The following is a 17,877-nucleotide window of genomic DNA, read 5'->3' as shown; positions in this document are numbered from 1 at the left end:
TGTTGAGCACCGGGGTTTACTCTAGAGCTGACAGTGGTCAGCATGGGTCTGGGGCAGGGGGCTCTTGCAGGAGATGGGGACCAGAGGGAGAGGGGAGCCCAGCACCCCACCCTCAAAGCCCTCTGTCCTCACCTGGCTCTTCCGTCACCTCTCAGGATGACACGTTGACTCTCAAAGCTGCGGGCAGAGAGGAGGCAGCGATCAGAGGACAGGCGAAGGGCCTGCTTCCCAGGAAGGGGCAAGAGAGCAGACTGACCAGGTCAAGGGGGGCCTGGAGGGTGGCCCGTGTTCTCAGCAAACACTGCGATAACTCCACTGACAGCCGCTGCATTTTAAGGCGCACACAAAGCCCACCAGTGACATGGTCTCCTTGGATTCTCACGCTAAGGTTGTGAGCTAAGGAGGTATTCTTATCCCCATTTTACAGATGAGGAAACTGAGGTGGGAGAGGCTCAGTGACTGGCTCAAAGCCACGCAGCGGGTAAGGGGTGAGCCTAGAATTGAACCTGGTCTGTCCGCTATCACACCGCCCACTCCTGGGAGGGGAGAGCGAGGAGCAGGCAGGCCTCCCGTGAAAGCATGGGTGATCTGCATGGCATGTCCTGGAGCTGCGTGGCTGGGGGCCTTTTCCCTTCTACAGTCTTGTCAGCTGCAGAGACCCCACAATGAAAGCAGGTCCCTGAGCATTTCAATGGTCACAAGGGAGCTCCCAGTTTTCTTAAAGGTCTCCCAGGACAAACCAGAGAGTGAGGGAGGGAGTCAATGGATTGTGTCCCATGGAGAAATTTGAGTGTCTCTGGGGCTATATTCATTCATTCCTTCATTCATTCATTCCTTCATTCATTCCTTCATCCACCCATTCATTCAGCAGGCACCCATCACATGCACACTGACCGGGTATCGCACTCAGGCCCTGAGGATGCAGGAGACGGGGGCAGGGGGTTTGGCGGTGGGAACCGGGCAGGGGCCCAGAGGCACACCCACCTGATGTCCAGATGGAGGACCCACTGCACTGTAGAGAAGCACTGGGCCAGACCGAACGCAGTGTCCAGGGACAAGCCGTTCTCACTGAGACTGGAGAATCACAGGAGTGGTGTTGACAGGGGGCACCCGGGACTTCGAAACACCCTCTTTGTGGTCAGAGCACAGGGCAGGGGAGGGCCGTCCCTGATTCCAGACGACGAAACTCACTGAACTCTAGAGGGTCAGAACACCTCTTCCAACTCCCCAGTGTACAGAGGGGGAAACCAAGGCCCACAGAGTGGCAAGGTCTTGCCCACAGGTACAGGACATGGTGGTGACAGCTGAGATTAGAACCCAGTGGTCCCCTCTGCGTGATGACTCTGAGAGGTGGTGCCCAGTGACAAAGGAAAATGAAGGGGGCCTCTTGCTCAAAAAGCAGGAACAAAGGTGTGCCTTTCCTTCATGTCTGTCAGTCTGTTATGGTGTTTTTATTTGCCATTTAATGACACACCCCTTGGGACAGGGATCCTGGAAGGGGGACTGCTGACACTCACAGGCCCTGGGTCATACCAGGAGCTCACGGCATCGAGAAGATGACATGGGGACTTGCCCCAGTCAGCATATAACTTGCCTGCAGGGGTGAGGCCTTCCTCCCCACCCAGGTGTAGACCCCAAACCCAGGTAACCTCCTCTCCTTCCCAGGACCCCAGTGAGAATGTTGGAGCAGGAAGGACCCTGGGGCCACAGCTCTCATTCCATGGCTGCAGACAAAATACACCCCTCTACAGTTTCTGTGTTAACTGACTGGGAACTGGGGGCTCAGAGAACTGATGGAACCCGTTCAAGGTCACACCGGGAACCTAGGACCTGCAACCGCTCATTGGGGCTCCTCCCACTTTGTCCCAGAAGAGCTGGGGGGAGGAGGGGATATGGGAACCAAGATGACAGGAGTCTTTCAGGGCCCAGGAACTCTGGTCTGTGGCATGCAAAGTCTGGGGGATCCTGGCCCCCTAGCAGAGCCTCCTTCCCACACTGAAAATCTCCCGTCTCTGCTAGGTGCTCAGGGCCCTGCAGATGCCTGGGCACCCTGCCTGGGTGTCCTGTGGGGTGTGAACACTCCCTGCCTGCCAGCTTGCAACCCATCAAACGGCCCCTCCCTGCACCGCATTGCTGGAATGGCTGCCAGCCGTGTCATTAGTCAGGTAACGCTTCCCACCTTGCCTGCCTTGCCCCCGGTGACCTGGGCCTCTCAGAGGCAGGTTCCAGAAGTGAGACCTTAAGTCAGAAGCTGGCTCTTTGAGTGACAGAGGCCAGTCTCTGTTTTAGTGAGAAGGACACGCTTTGCTGGGCACTTATCATGTGTCAGGCAACTGACAGGCATTTCCCGATTTAATCTGTGGATACCCCAGCAGGGAGTGAGATGGGAAGACGTAGGAAGAACACCCCCCCCACCCTCCTGCAGTCTGATGAGGACAAGCCTCAGAGGCTCTGCCCAGCCAGCTACTCACGTCAAGGACTGCAGCGTGCCCAGCCTTGCGAGCTCCCGAGCCAGCTGGGTCGCACCTTTGTCCCCCAGAGCATTACCTGATAAGCTGGGAGGGGCAGGGGGAGAACGGGTTAGTGGACGGAAGGGGTGGGGATGGGCAGGAACTTTGTCTCTGCACCCCACTCAGTGACTCCGCTTCTCCTGAAAGGGGGCTGTCAGGCCAGATCTTAGCAGCTCACACTGGGTCAGCTGGGGTCTCCCAGCTGAAGTTTGGTACCCTGAGGGGGTCAGGGATAGGCTTCAGAGGGAGTCACATGAGGAGGGCCTTTATTTTATTCTAGGGGAAGAGGCTCAACTTTCACCACATTCTTTAAGGGGTTCTGGGTTGTGGCAGGAAAAAGAACTGCTGATCTAAATCTTAAAAAGCAAAAGAAAACCCAACCCCCACTCTCTGATTAGCGCCCCGTGCCCCCCATCCCCCGCCTTCCAATAGCAGCCACTCACTCGAGGTGGCTTAGGCAGCAGCTTCCTCTCAGTGCTCGGCACAGCTGCCCTAGGTGCTCAGCTTGCAAACCACAGTGTGTCAGCCTGAGGAGGACAGAACCACAGCCCTGCAGCCCCGCCCCACCCAGAGGAGGCTCCAGCAGAGGAGGCCCCAGCGGCAGCCACCCCCAGACACACAGGCAGAGGACGAGGCTTGCAGGAGAGGGACTGAGATGCATCTGGCACTCCAACCGGTAGACAAAGAGGGACCAACAGCCAACACACAGATGGTCACACACAGGCAGAGAAGAACCAGAGAGTCAGAGACACACACAGAGAGAGACCAAGGTGGAGAGACACAAAGGAGAGAGAGAGGAGAAGGAGGAGGGAGAGGAGGAGGAGGAGGGGGAAAAGGAGGAAGATGAAGAGAAGGTGAAGAAGAAAGAGGAGGAGGAGGAGGAGGGAGAGAAAAAGGAGGCAGAGGAAGGTAGAGGAGGAGAAGAAAGAAGAAGAAGGAGGAAGAGGAGATGGGGAAGAAGAAGAAGGAGAAGAAGAAGAGAAGAGATAGATGCACACACATGTGTGTGCACACACACACACGGTGCCAGAGGAAGACAGACAGACAATGAGAAAAGGGCCATAGGAAACGAGACAGAAAAAAATTGAGAGAGACAGAGAGAGAGACAAAGATGGACAGAGAATAGGAGAGAGGGCCAGAGGAGTATCTGATGCTGAGCCTCCAAGCCCAGGACCCAGGATCCAAAAAGAAGGGGCTGCAAGCTCCCCATCATCTCTGTCCACAGTTCCCATAGCCCCTCAGCTGCTGGAAGTTGGGGGCACTAAGGGGAGGGGGCCCCTGGGCAAGGAAGGTGACTGAGCGGGCTGCCTTGTAAGCCCCGCCGGTGGCGGGCTGCGCAGGAGAGGTGGGGGGCTGGGAAGCCAGGCCCCAGCTCCTGGATACAGCAGGTTGTGTCACCCGGGCAGCACCTGGGGCTGGGAGCCCAGGGACAGGCTTTGCTCAGCGGGAGGGAGGAGGCTGGGCCAATACCACGACCTGCAGGTCATTACCGTACCTGACCCTGGGGGAGCACTGGGGCAGCTCACAGGGCATCTGGAGCATAAAGCTGTCAGGAAACACAGCCCTGGAGAGACACACACCAAGGCCAGACTGAGCAAACGCCTCCAAAGTCTGTCCTCAGCCTCACTTCCCACCATCCGATCTCTGCCTGGGCCTGGAGAGAGACCTCGGCTCCCGCTGGCCTTCTCTGCTCTCTGGCTGTGTAACCAGGGGCAGATCCCTTAGGTGCTTACTGGGAGAAAGTACATGGATGCTCTCAGTCTGGTGCTTGGTGCTCAATCAGGAAGTGCCCAATTAACCTTGGCTGTTACTATCAGTAATCCCATCACCATCACCATCATCATCATCAGTGCCTTCAGAGACATTAGTCTCCACTTCAAGCAAGCCTTCAAATGCTCAGACTCTACAGAAGACATTGTAGATGGACACTGAAGAGCAAAGAGCTGAGTCTCTGCCCATATGCTGAGCTGGGGCAATCCAGGAAGGCACCTTGGAGGAGGTAACACTCTAAAGGGTCCTCATGCCTAAGGGAGCCAGAAGTTCTGACCAAAATCAGAGCTATAGGCCAGGCCTCCCTGTGAGTTTCGGCCAAAAGGCCTTGGTCTCTGGCTACTTCACCCCTGTCTCAGGGTGCCACCTCCACACTGAATCACAGGGCTCTCTTTGGGTACCACTAGGGAAATGGGGCAGTGGTCTGTCTTTTGACCTTCCCCATTAGGGCTGCATCCCCCTCTGAGCCTGCTGGCTGGGCAAGCCTTGGGAATTTGTCAGGGTCCCCTGGCAGTTGAGTGGCACTGTCTAGCTTCAGGAACCAGGGAGGAAATGGCCCTGGTCTGGGGTGCAGTGGGATGGCATTGGGGCCCTACCTCTCCTGGTTCCCCTCCTGCTCGTCCAGCTCTGGGGCAAACGTGAGGACGACAGTTTTGTGCTTGAGGCTGCGGAGAGAAGAGAGGGAGGAGGCAAGAGGCTTATGGGGTCCCTGCTGCTCCGTATCCTGTTTTAGCCCTACCTGGAGGGGCCTCCAAAGTGCCATCCCCCAGCCTGTAGCTCAAGCCCCTCCTCCTGACCCTCCCCTTACTTCCTCTGAGCTTCCAGGATAGACTTATCAGCCCTCATTTCCTGGCAAGTCTTTGAAAGAAGGCTTCAGTTCTGTAGTCTCTCTGGTTTGGGACTCAGGCTGAAACCGTCCCCGTGCCCACTGGAGGCACCCTCGGGGGAGGGCACTCACCCAGCGGGGTGAGGTCCCTGCCAGGTCAGGACAGACGTGGAGAAGCCACACGAGGCTGTAACTTACAGCTGCCCATCCTTAACCTTGCCTTGCAAACGGAATGTTATGTATGTATTTTTCTCATTACAAAAGCCATACTTTGTCCCCGCAGAGAATTTAGAAAATAGGATAAAGTAAAAAGAAAATGAAGGAAAACCACACACAGCCTCTTCCATCTATCAATGACCACTGATAACATTTTGGAGTGGATCCTTCAAGTCTTTTGTTTTTTAATGCAGTGAATGTTCTTTCTTTCTTTCTTCCTTTTAATTAAAAAAATGGGATTAAAATAACAAATTCTCTTCTAAAAATTAGGCTTGCAACGGACAGACGCAACAAGAGTGACAAAATGTAGATCACTATTAGTGGAAACATTACACCCTTCTCCCTACCTTGGAGTGGGTTTGAAAAGCTTTATCATAAAAATGACGAGTTAAAATGTTTACATTTCCTTCCTCTACCACTAATACTAAAACTGCAGCCGTATCATGGTTTTATTCGGTTCTTCTCTCTGGGGGCAACCAAGGCCGAGAAGGATGGGAGAGCCTGGGAGCTCTGGGCCGGAGGTGGGAGTGGGTGACAGGTGTCCACTGCGCGCTCACCTGATGTGCAGGTCGGCCAGGGTTCGGCACGCCCTCACTGCCCGCAGCACGCCATGCAGCCCGGCCACCGAGAGCCCGTTGTCACTGAGGCTGCGGAGAGGAGGAGGAGGAGGCCGGCAGCCGTCAGCAGGGGCTGAATTCTCCAGCCCCAGACAGCTCCAGCCCCCTCCGCCTGGCTCAGCATCTGGCTGGCTGTCACCCTTGGGATGTCCTGTGTCCTGAACCAGGGGGCTTCAAAGGACTCTGGCCCCTGAGCATGAGCCAAGGGATGCATGAACCCCTTGCCCCACTCAGAGGATAACGTTCTCCAGCTAGAGCGGTAAGAACCTACTCCCTGTTTTTGCCTCAGTTCCCTGGTATGTAAAATAACCGCCACTCGAAACACGTTTAACCAAAGGGGAAACCAAGGCTCTGAGACATTAAATTACTTTCCCTGGGCCACCAAGCTACTCAGTCACAGAGCCAGGACTCAATACAAAGCCAAGGCTCCAAACCAGCTACCCAATCTCAACCCTCCCCCACCCCAAACCACACTTGATGCTAAGACCCCAACACCCCCCCAAGAGCAGCCCCACCCACCATGCAACACCGCAGCACACACAACAGCTTAACCCCGACAGCCCACCCTTCCACCCAACACCATGCCCTCACCCTAACACACCGCTTCCCACCCCCATATCCCAATCCAACACCCAGTGCCCACCCCCCAATACCCCAATGTGGCCTCAATGCGACATGCCACCCCAGGGCTGCCGTAAGGACAAACTGGAACACAAGCCACTGACGTACAGGGGACGCATTCTATACGGGGCTTTAATAACTGGACCTAAGTGGCTCATGTCAGAGGCAAAAGCAAGACATGGCTGAGTCACTCCCACTTCGCTGGAGTTGGAGAAAGGAGGGGGTGGTAGGGAGCAGCTCCCTGAGTGACCAGGGGTATGGGGACAGGGGGTGGCAGGGACCCGCTGGGACTCTCCAGGGCCCTCCCTGTTACCCAACACTGGGCTGGGCGACTCACTCCAGCTTCCCCGTGACATGCAGCTGGGAGGCGGCCTCTGCCATCAGTCGACAGCCTTCATTCTCCAGCTGGTTCCCTGAGAGGCTGAGACAGGGAGGCGTCATTCCAGTAAGTGAGCCTTCCGCACGATGAATGTTGAAAGACTGTGGACTGCCCGCTGGGCACTGTACTAGGTGCTTTTACAATGATTGGATTCTTAATCCTCACAACAACCCTATGAAGTAGGCACTAGCATTATCCTCATCGTACAAATGAGTCAACTGAGGCACAGACTGGTTAGGGCGCTTGCACAAAGGTGGGCCTGGGATTTGAACCCGGGACGCCTGACTTCAAGGCCCCACCTGCAACCATTTGTTTATGCTGCAACCTCCATGATTGCTCCTTGCGTAAACTCCATGATGACAGGGGCATGTGACCTAGTCTGGGATTGGGGAAGGCTTCCCTGATGTTGGAGCTGCTTGCTAGAAAAACTAGGAGTTCAATAAGGCAGGAGAGGGGGAGGGACAAGTCACAGAAACAGTGCATTCAAAGGGAGCCAGAGCATCTGGGTGGAGGACTGGGTGGGAGGCTGGGGTCAGAGGGCGTTTGGGGGTTGGGAGCTGGGTTCTGGATTACTCGAGATTGTAGGCTTGGGGCTTTATCCTGAGCAGTGGGAGGGAGCGGAGGGGATGGGTAGGAGTGAAATGCAGTTCACATTGTGCTGGGCGGAGGTGGCCAGGGTGGAAGCAGGGAGCCCTGCGAGGAGGCTGATGGGGTCATCCAGGTGACAGGGGAGAGTGGTTTGGGCTAGGGAGGTGGATGGAAAGAGAATGGTTTGGAGAGCTATGTAGGGCGTAGGTCAGCTCAGGATGGACTGGCTACAGGGGGCGGAGCTGAGTGGTGTCTGGTCTGTGTAACCAGGTGAGTGATGGGGCCCTTACTGTAGGTGAGAGAAGCGGGGCGGGGCCGGCCGGCAGTGGCAAGGTGGGTGGAAGAATGTGAGTTTGGTAAAAACCACGTTTTCTAATCTTGTCTTGGTTCTTTTCCCGGTGGGACAGGTCAAGGCTTAAATCAGCTTTAGTCAGCAAAGCAGCCCTCACCCCATCCATCCGCATTGGGGTGGGGCCGCTCTCCTCAAAACACACTCTGGCATTCCATCGCGCCACCTTTATACCCGTTTGTTGTCCTGGGATGGTCCTGGCAGGGGTCCCTCCTGGGGACATGACAGGGCTTCCGCCAATCTCCAAGCCCTACTCTCAAAGGGTCCCCCCAGGAGCTGGACATCATGGGAATTTCTCCAGCCACAGAAGAGGTCATCTCACTCTAGTCTGGGAGAACAGGGTGAGGGGACCCAGCGACTCTGGTCTGGGAGACAGATGTCAGTGTGGTAAGGTTTCTGCTTTGCAGATCTCAGTGACAGTGGCCATAAAGATAAGGTCTGGAGTAAGACTGTTTGAACTTGAACCCTGGCCTGAACTCTTCCTAGCTGTGTGACCTTGAGCAAATGTACCTTTCTGTGGCTTGATTTCCTCCTCTATAAAATATGCACAGTAACTGTACTTACGTCATAGAGACGTGCAGATTAGAGAGGATGCGTGGAAATGCACCTGGCACAGGGCAAGCGCTAAAACGTAGGAGCTGTTATGATGATCTGACTCCTCCGGATTCTTTTTTTTTTTTTTTTTTTGGAAAAGATTTTATTTATTTACTTTTAGAGAGAGGGGAAGGAAGGAAGAGAAACATCACTGTGTGGTTGCCTCTCGTGTGCCCCCAACTGGGGACCTGGCCCACAACCCAGGCACGTGCCTTGACTGGGAATCGAACCAGCGACCCTTTGGTTCACAGGCCGGTGCTCAGTCCACTGAGCCACACCAGCCAGGGCCCCCTGGATTCTTAATGAGGCACCTTCCCCATACCATCCACCCAAAGCTGAGGCCCTTCCTACACTCCCTGCCCTCCCCTCCTGTCTCATGCCCCGGAGCCTCCCAAGATACTCACTTTACTTCGTCGAGGTGGGGGCCTTCCCTGAGCTGGGCTATGAGCATCTCCACATCACAGGCGGTTAGCTGACACTTCTGCAGCCTGCAGTGGGGTGGGGGGCAGATAGGCTCAGAGCAAGAAGCTACACGCTGTCTCCTCTAGCTCCTAGCCCCACTGCTAGGCGTGGGAGCCGGGGAGCCAGGAGGCTGGCAGACCTGGTGGCTGATCCTGGCCCTGCTTCTCAGTAACTGGGTGATCTTGGATGGGGCACTTCACCTATCTGAGACTCAATCTCCTCCTCTGTTAAGTGGGAATAACAATGTGTACTTTGCAGAATTTTCAAAAGAATAACAATGAGGTGATGGCTATAAAATACCACAGTGCCCAGCACATAGCAAGGGCCCATTAAGTTACGGTTATGACTGATGTTGTTAGGCCAGGTGCTCCCTGTTCAGGACAGGATGGGTTATTTGTGTCCTTCCCCTGCCCCTCCTCTGCTTCTCCCTTTATCCTCCCTGGCCTGCTGTGCCTCCTCTGGGAAGGGACCCTCCGCCCATGTCGCATCCCTCCCCTTAAGGCAATGAATGGATCCCACTGAGGTACCTGAGTGTCAGGCTTCTGCTCTGAGCCTCTTTCCTCTGGCTGACACTTTCCTGAAGGTCTGGGGATCTGGCAGGAACAAATCCAACATTGGCCTGGGCTCAGGAGTCCAGGCTCAGCTCTTGGCTTCCAGGGGCTGAGGACTCGTTAGCATGACCCACAGTGAATGAGGAACAGAGACGCTCGCATGAAGGTGCGGAAGGCACCACTCAGCAAAGCAGAAGGAGCGAAAGGCGTGAGGTCGAGTGGAACCTTTATTCAAATTCTGGCTCTGCCATCCATCTATAGCTGTGTGGCCTTGAACCTCACCCCTCTGGGCCTCTGTTTTCTCTTTTCTAAAATGAAATGGTAATATCTAACACATCAAGTGATGGGAGGGTTGAATGAGGTGACATGTGACCAAGTGCCCACCACAGGCACAAAGCTGAAGCTTAGGGAAAAGCAGTTGCTACTGGTTAAGCTGCGATTGTTTTCACTGGTAGATTTACTATCCGTGGTTCAGAAGGCTGGGGGCAGGGACTGTGTGCGGGTCAGGCTGGGAAAAGCCACGGCACCTCCAGGCTCTCTTCCGCTGGGCCAGGGGAGGGCTGAGGGCTGTAGAGAAGCTGGGACAGTGGGAACCAGGTTTGCACAAACCCGGACACTAGTGCCGTCCAACAGAACTTCCTGCGACGATAGGAAGGTTTTGTATCTGTGCCAACTGTTACGGCAGCCACTGGCCTCCAGTGGCCACCGAGCACCTGAAATGTGGCTGATGTGACCGATGGACTGAAATGTCCATGTTACTTAATTTTAATTAATATAAATTTAAGTAGCCACACGGCTACCGCGTTGGGTGTCACATCACTAAACAGAGGGGGAAAAGGCAGTGGCCCTACTGAATCATTGTATGAGTGAGGAAATAGAGGCTCGGAGCAGGGAGAGGACTTGGTCAAGGACACACAACTTCATCTGCCTCTGAGTCGTAGCTGAGGAGTGGTGTGGGGAAGCCCAGATGGAATGGTCTTTCGTGGAAAGGCAGCTTCCCTTTCTTTGCCCATCCAGGACTGGCCAAGCTGGGATCCATGCACAGATGGAATAGCCAGCATTTGAGTGCCAACTGGATGCCATTAGTGCTCTAAGAACATTAAGTGTACTAATTCCTTTAATTCTCGGACCAGCTCTAAAATGTGGGTACTATAATTGCTTTCCCCTCCTTTTTTTCAGTTAGAAGACTTCCCCCTACATAGTAATATCAATCTAACAGGAGCTTTATGTGTCCCCCTGCCCCCACCCAAGGGTCTGGCTCACTCTGAGACTTCCGGGGATGCTCCTTCACCACAGGAGCGAGATGTGGTCTTGAGATGCTGGAGGAAGGTAAAGGCCTTCGCCAATTCTGAGAAGTCAGTTGTTCCTCCGGGCAGCAGTAGCAAGAATCTGCACATTACAGCTCCCTTATGCTCCCTCGGCCACCTTTTCCCACACCTGCCTGCGGCCACATGGCCTCTCAGGATGAGCCCAGACCCGTCCCCTCCCTAACTTCTTACCCAGGTAGCTCTGCGACTGTCTCCGCGGGTGGGGAGAGAAGGATGATGAGTTCCGCCTTCCTGCAGGGTCAGACACCGAGCCATGAAACCCATGACTGGAAACCAGCACTTCACCCCCTGCCCGCACACCCCTTGTTACCCCAAACAGCCAGAGAAAGCTGATTTTGTGATTGACAGAGGAACAACAGAACTGGCAAGAGTGCTCCGTGCCAGACATGTGCAAGCGTGCCTATGTCCTGGTGTGATGAATCCTGAGGACTCCAAAAAGTCATGACACCAGCCTTTACATGATAATAAAAAGTAGAAATGGTGAGAGATTTGTAAGGAGTTTTAGGGTTACGAGGCATAGAGAGCCCCTAACCTAACCCGTGACCCAAACAGGCAACGCCCATTCAGCACCATGGAGAGCAACACACAGCGACTAATTCTTGGGCTACGTCTATGCTGCTTCGATTTGTTTATTCCTTCATCCATCCCCGTTTGTCAGTCAGCCCATCTGTCAGTCTGCTCGTCTGTCCATGCATTCACTGCCTATTGAGTACCAGGTGCCAGGCCTAAGAGAGGCTCTGGATACACTGATGTGAGTGAAACAGACTCTGGCATGTCCGCCTGGCAGACTAGGGGCCCCCTCTTTCTCCTTATCCTCTCTGTCCTCAGCACCCTGAATGCCAGGCAATTCCCATTCCTTCTGCTCACCTGACTTGCAGCATCCTGATGGCCGGGCACGTGACTGCCACCTTGGTCAAGCATAGCAGGGTCGACATGGAGACGCTGTTTTGGCTCAGGCTGCATGATGTGGCAAAGGTATCAGAAGGGAACCCCTGACCCCATGGGGCCCAGACCTTTGCTCGCCAAGGTTGGAGGGTGACTCAGGCAGGGGTGCAGGCGGAAGGGCTGCTTACTCCAGCTTCCTGAGCCACGGCAGGGAAGGGAGGACCTCCACGATCTTCAGCACCTCCTGGTCCTTAAGCTGGTTGTCCTGAAAGCTGCGGGGAGACCAAGTCCCTCAGCCCTGGGGAAGGGGCACTTAGAAGCTCTAGTTGGTAGGTGACAGGCATAGCCACCCTCATGGGGGAGACACAAGACGGGGCCCAGCATAAGTGGGTGGCCTGTTCCATGGTATCCAACATGTCCAGCAAGAAGGAGAGGCCTTCTGCTGGTCTCACTTCTGTTCTTATTCAGTCCCTATGGGGGAGCTCCTGCCTGGTGGCCCAAAGGATACAGATGCGGACTATGAAGGCCTCATGAGATGGGACAAGGAGATCCAGGAGATCCTGCTCTCAGGGAAGTGCCTAGGGTGTGCCTGAGGCCCAAGTTCATCGGCAGGGCCTGTTGGCACCCAGGTGATGAGCGGTCCAGACTGGAATTCAGGAGATGCCTCTTCCAGCCTCAGCTCTGGCCCTGACGCCCCAGAGCCCTTGGCCTCACCTATCAAATGGGGTCCACAGCCCAGCCCTGCCTGGGTTCCTAGCTGAAGGGACAGAGGAACTGAAGAGTTCGAAAGTGCCTTTGTATGTGATCACTCTGGTCAGGAGAAATGTTTAGAAATACTGAACTTGTTGGTGTGTACTTTCTTAATTATTGAGCGTGACCTTAATCTTCTCTTCTACCATGCAGAGTAATCATTCATGACACCCAGCCAAGGGGACAGAGCAGAGCGGTGGTCCAGCTAACACCCCACTAAGCAAGAGGTGCACCCTAGTGCAGGGCTGCACCTGCAGGGATGAAGGGGTGCCTTTTCTAAATCTCACAAAGGTGCCAGCTTGCAGTGGTTCTGCCAGTGAGCTGCTAGGGAGGCACCCTGACCCCACCCTTCTTGGGCCACTCATCAAAGACACAGGGCACGAGTACATTTGTGCAAACGCACTCATGTGGGTCTAAACGTGCATGCACGTGTGTGCTGCACATATGCATACCTAAAATGTGCACGCATGTGGGGCATACACGTAAGTGAGCAGACAATGCAAGTGTGTACACATATGTGCAAGAATGAAAGTATGTGTATGCTCCATGCATTTATGTGCCCACAGTGCCAACACCTGCCTGCACACTGCCGTCCCTTCTCTCAGGGTCACAGGAAGGGGAAAGGGGCCTTCAAAACTCAAGCTCCTTCAAAATGGCCCAAAATATTGCATGAGACAAGCACTTCTCTGGGCTCTCTGGGACCCCTGCGATTGGATCCAGCCCCACTCAGCTCTTGGACTGATGCCTCCCTCTGAGCTGCATTGAAAAACTACCATCCAGGCCCTATAGAATATGCAAGACCTGGGCAATGACCTCTTCCCTCAGCCAATGAGCCCTCCTGGAGATCACTCACCTGATCTCTTCCAGGTGTGGACAGAGGGGCAAAGCCTGCACCAGGTGGTGGATGCCTCGGGCAGTGATCTTACTTCCTGTTAACCTACGGGGTAAGCAAAGGTGGAGGGGACAAATGGGGATGGGAAGTGGGGTAGGCCCCGAATCTGCCCTGTGTACGGTTGAGAGAAGGAAGGAGAGTCCCAGCATCCCTGGATGAGGATCCCTCTTGGTTCCAAGTCCTGGCTCACCCCAGCTTCTTCAGGCTCCCCATTGTCGGCAAGCTCCTGGAGAGGGCTTCTGCAAAGGCGTCCCCACACCTCCTGCTCTTAAAACTGCCACAGGAAGAGGCAAGATGGCAGATGATCAGTGCTGGGCAGGGCTTAGAGGTCATGACCCAGCCCTCTTCTGACCAAAGAAACTGAATACAGTGATGTTAATAGTAGTAATTGTTGTTGCTATTGTTGTAATGTTTGTAGTAACAAATATATGGTAACAAATATATGGCAAAAGGGGGGAAACGGGACAACTATAATAGAACAAAAATTTAAAAAGGAAGGAAAAAAAACCCAAATACATGTTATGGCAGAGACTGCTAATTGTCCACCAAAACCCATTCTCCACATATAGAGCTACAACTGGGCCCATGATTTCCCAGCCTCCCTTGCAGCTAGGTGTGGCCACATGACTGTTGTCACCACTGGAATGCAGGTGGAGAGATATGCCCTCTCTCTAGGACTGGGCGTGTCTAATCCACGCTTTCTTTTCCTTCCACCAAGCTAGAGCACAGATGTGCCCATGACTCAGCTCAGACCACGCAGATGAACATGCTCAAGAAGATGATGGAGCAGCAACGGGAGGAACCAGGTCCTTGCATGACCACTTGGAGCTGAACTAGCCCCACTGATCTGGACTCTGCGTCTTCCATGAGAATTCAAGAAAATGTTCCATGGTTTAATCCACTGCCTTTTGTTTCTGCAGCTGAGCCTTTTCTCTCTAGCTGCTACACATATGGAGCCTTTGCTGTGTGCCAGGAGCTGTGTGCTAAGTGCTTCTCGTACATCATATCATCTCATTCACACAAAACTCTATGAAGAAGGTGTGATTACTGATTCATCTTCAGGATAAAGAAAGTCAGGCTGAGAGGTTAAATCAACTGCCCCAGGTCCCATAGCCTCCAGCCGCACAGCCTGGAGCAAAGGCTCCAGCCCGTCACCGAGCAAGGGAGACTGACAATCCAGACACCGCCACAAGGGGAGCTCCAGCTGAACCCCAGAGGTCCTGGTGAGGCATGGGGCTGCCTCACTGTGTCACAGGCAAAGGGACAGGAAGAGCCTGTCTGTCCTGATACTCAAGATTCTCTTTCAGTCTCCACGAGCAGAGATCTGCCAGACTGGCTGGCCTCTGCTTGCCCAGAATTCCAGTTCCCTCCCGGTCCTGCCCTGCCCCTCCACTCACCTGAGATTCTCCACCTGCCCGCAGCCTGCCAGGGCCTCAGGGCAGCAGGGCTCCAGGGGGCAGCCCTCAAAAGCCAGGTGGATGAGGGCATCCCTGTGCCCCAGGATGTTGGTCAGGGCAACCAGGTCAGTGTAGGTCATTAGGAAATTATGGAAGGGCAGCTGATAGGGGAGGTTTCGGGCCATGAGGCTGGCCAGCTCAGGCTCCTGTGTCTCACCCACACAGTGACATAGTTCTATAACCTTGGGCCCCGTAAGCCTACGGGTGGCCAACTTCTTCAATGCCTGTATGACTTCGGCCTGCCTGGCACCCACCCAGGCCTCCCCCCGCTGTGTCAGGTGGCTGAGGAAGGGGCGGCAGGAGCAGGATGCCAGGCCCGCCAGGAAGGTGGGGACGTGGTCTAATAGACCTAGCCTAGCTTTGGTCCGCAGCACCCAGCGAGAATTGAGGGTGACATGGCGGGCGAGTGCATCTTTGTCCACCTTGGGGCTGGCCATCAGATGCAGGGCAGCAAAAAACTCCTGTAGGCTGAGGTGGGTGAAGGTGTAGCCCGTCTGCTGCTGCCTGGGGCCTGTGCAGACGCAGAAGGAGGTCAGCAGGCCGAGGGCGGCCCCGAGGGCCAGCACGGATGGGGGAATGTCTCCTGCGGAGAAGATGACCTTCCCGGTCTCCAGGGCCTCCAGGGCCACCTCACCGAGGCCCATCAGGGAGCCAGCAGTCCGGTCCCCTTGGGGGCTGAGGGCGAGCACCATCTGCACGTAGTTCTGAGTCACAGTGGGCAGGAGGGCCGCGGACTGGCCTGGAGACATGCCCGGGAGCAGATGGCGGAGGCAGAGGCAGGCGACCCGGCACAGGGCGGGCACCGTGCACATGCTCCGGAGGCGGCCGTTCGCCCGCAGCTCTGCTAGGGCCGCCTCCTGCGACGGCTGGTTGCTGAAGAAGCGGCCCGCGTACTCCTCCACCCGCGGCCGGTCAAAGCCCCACATGTGGATCATGGCTGCCTCTGTGGGCAGGCAGTCTGGCAGCTTCCCTGGGCGGGAGGTGGCCATGATCCTGCAGCCGGGCAGGAGGGTCCCTCGACACAGGCCGGAGAAGAGGGTGAGGGCTGGACCCTGGGCCTCAGGACCGACAGTGTCGCTGCTAGAACAGGGGTGGAGGGCCTCCTCCAGCCCATCAAAGATGAGCAGGACTCTGTTAGCGTTCTCCTCCAGGTACTGGAAGACGGCCTCGGAGCCCACCTCGGGGCGGAGGTACACGTCGAAAAGGAGCTGGGGCAGCGTCAGGACGCTCGTAATCAGGTTGAGCTGGCGGAATTCGAACAGGAACAAGGCCTGGAAGCGCGCTAGCTGGCCGTCCGCCCACTTCTGGCAGAGCCAGCGCGTCAGCGTGGTCTTGCCCATGCCGGCCTTCCCGAGGAGCACCGTCACCCTCGGGCCCTTGTCGGCCCTGGAGTCGAACAGGTCCGGGATGCTCACGTCACTGCCGTCTTCTGCCTTAGGGCTCCCCGTGCCGGTCCCCTCCTGAGCGCAGAAGGGTGCTGCGGCCCGGCTCCACTGCAGGATTGTGGGGACGTAGGCCTGCGGGAAGGCGAGGGGCTGCCCAGGCCCGGGGAGCTGGCCGCCATAGCGCTGCTGGGCAGAAGTCCTCAGCAGCTGTAGGTACCTCTTGGCCAGCTCTGCTGGGGGCAGGGAGAGGGCATGAGGGCCGGAGCCCTCCCCAGCCCCCCAGCCTCCTCACCCCAGAATTGGCTGTTGGGAGCCTACAGCCCCCGCTGTGTATATATGGGGGGTGGCAAGAGCACACAGGGGTTCTCGTGCCACCCAAACCCCTAGAAGGAATTGGTTCTGCAGAAGCGGAGACTCCGGCAGCCACTTAAACAGGACATCTCAGGGGGAAGCGTGGGTCGCAGCCCTCTTTGTTTCGCAAAGGCATAGGTGGTGCCCAGTTTTCCGTTTGATGGGAGAAGGGGCACTCCCTTTGCCATGTCTTATCAGAACAACCTCTCCTGTGACAGCTGAGTAACCTGTGCCCCTCCCCCATATTTCAGTTCTGCGGTGTCCAGGGGTGAGTGCTAACGACATACAGGGCCAGGCACTGACCGATCAGAACTGTGGGAACTGGGCCCCTACTGTTCCAGGTACTGACTTCTGAACGGCTGAGTCATTGGGAGAGCTCAGGTGGCCCAGAGAAAGGACTGGGGCCATTGATGGGGGACACTGGGAGCCCTCGCTAGGGGGCCTGAGGTGATAGTCTATTTTATATTGATGTGAATCCTCTGCCTGTGGACCCTCTGGCTATTCGGGGTGGGGGTGGGGTTCCCAGCTGGTGGGACAACTGGTGGGAGATGAGACATGTTTCGTCTCTTCTATTCCCCCTGGCCTGGCCAGTGCTCAGCAGCCTCCATGTCTCTCTGTGGGCCCCTCAGGGCTTCTGCCTTGTGTGTGTGGGACTCCCTGGTATACTGTTCACCCCTAAAAGGGTGAATGAGGGCCCAGGCCTAAGGTTTTGATGGTCACCTCCCTTGGGCCCCCTCAACCCTGAGGACATGGGGTGTCCCTGGAAGAAGCTAAATAATAAAGCTGCGACCCGTTGGGATGCTTCCAGCTCCTTCAGCTGAGTCCTCTCTGGAGAAGCCCCCTCATGGCCTGTTGGAGAGACCCCTCCTTGCCAGACTCAGCCCTCTCCTCTGCCCACCCAGGACCTTCAATCCTTCTTTCATGGAAGCGTAGCATACAGAGTCACCAGGCCACTGGAGGCTTGTCAGCAGGGAGCAGAGTCCAGGATCTGTGTCTTGGCCCCAAGGCAATCCAAACCCTATGTTCAAGTCCCTCCCCACCTTGGTACCCACCTAGCTTCTGCTTCTTGGACTGCTTTGGGCGGGGTGAGGATCCACAGCTCTGATGAGGCCGCTTGAGGCCTGGAAAATTTTAAGGAAAGATTAAGGAGTGAGGTTTGGGGGCTGAGGAGGCACCCAATACCTTTGGGGAGCTCCATTCCATGAACAGGCAGGCAGACAGGTGTATCCATACTCAAAGACCAAGTGAAAGCAGCTCCGTGATACGTGCCACAAAGGACCAGGGACCAGGACAGTTTTGATTTGTTGGGGAGCTGGGATAATGGGATGGATGCTTTCTGTGAAAGC

The 17,877-nt window shown here is 55.7% G+C and overlaps 1 protein-coding gene across 1 annotated transcript in view; it reads right to left on the bottom strand.

The window, feature by feature from the left end:
* NLRC5 (NLR family CARD domain containing 5) overlaps positions 1-17,877 on the bottom strand; it is a 73,686-nt gene that overhangs the window by 31,192 nt on the left and 24,617 nt on the right. The window contains exons 5-20 of the mRNA XM_090260742.1: positions 17,584-17,652; positions 14,736-16,410; positions 13,529-13,612; positions 13,300-13,383; positions 11,885-11,968; positions 11,679-11,768; positions 9,460-9,525; positions 8,875-8,958; positions 6,898-6,981; positions 5,880-5,969; positions 4,877-4,945; positions 4,006-4,074; positions 2,954-3,037; positions 2,472-2,555; positions 985-1,074; positions 133-177 (exon numbers count right to left, since the gene is read on the bottom strand). Coding sequence (XP_090116868.1) covers positions 133-177; positions 985-1,074; positions 2,472-2,555; positions 2,954-3,037; positions 4,006-4,074; positions 4,877-4,945; positions 5,880-5,969; positions 6,898-6,981; positions 8,875-8,958; positions 9,460-9,525; positions 11,679-11,768; positions 11,885-11,968; positions 13,300-13,383; positions 13,529-13,612; positions 14,736-16,410; positions 17,584-17,652 — 2,851 coding nt within the window. The remainder of the gene's footprint in view (positions 1-132; positions 178-984; positions 1,075-2,471; positions 2,556-2,953; positions 3,038-4,005; positions 4,075-4,876; positions 4,946-5,879; positions 5,970-6,897; positions 6,982-8,874; positions 8,959-9,459; positions 9,526-11,678; positions 11,769-11,884; positions 11,969-13,299; positions 13,384-13,528; positions 13,613-14,735; positions 16,411-17,583; positions 17,653-17,877) is intronic.

This window comes from Furipterus horrens, unplaced genomic scaffold, assembly GCF_987537825.1.
Source record: "Furipterus horrens unplaced genomic scaffold, mFurHor1.1.pri manual_scaffold_13, whole genome shotgun sequence".
NCBI classification, from domain to species: Eukaryota; Metazoa; Chordata; class Mammalia; order Chiroptera; family Furipteridae; genus Furipterus; species Furipterus horrens.
The sequence above is the reverse complement of the archived record's forward strand: the minus strand, read 5'-3'. Positions and strand labels throughout refer to the sequence as shown.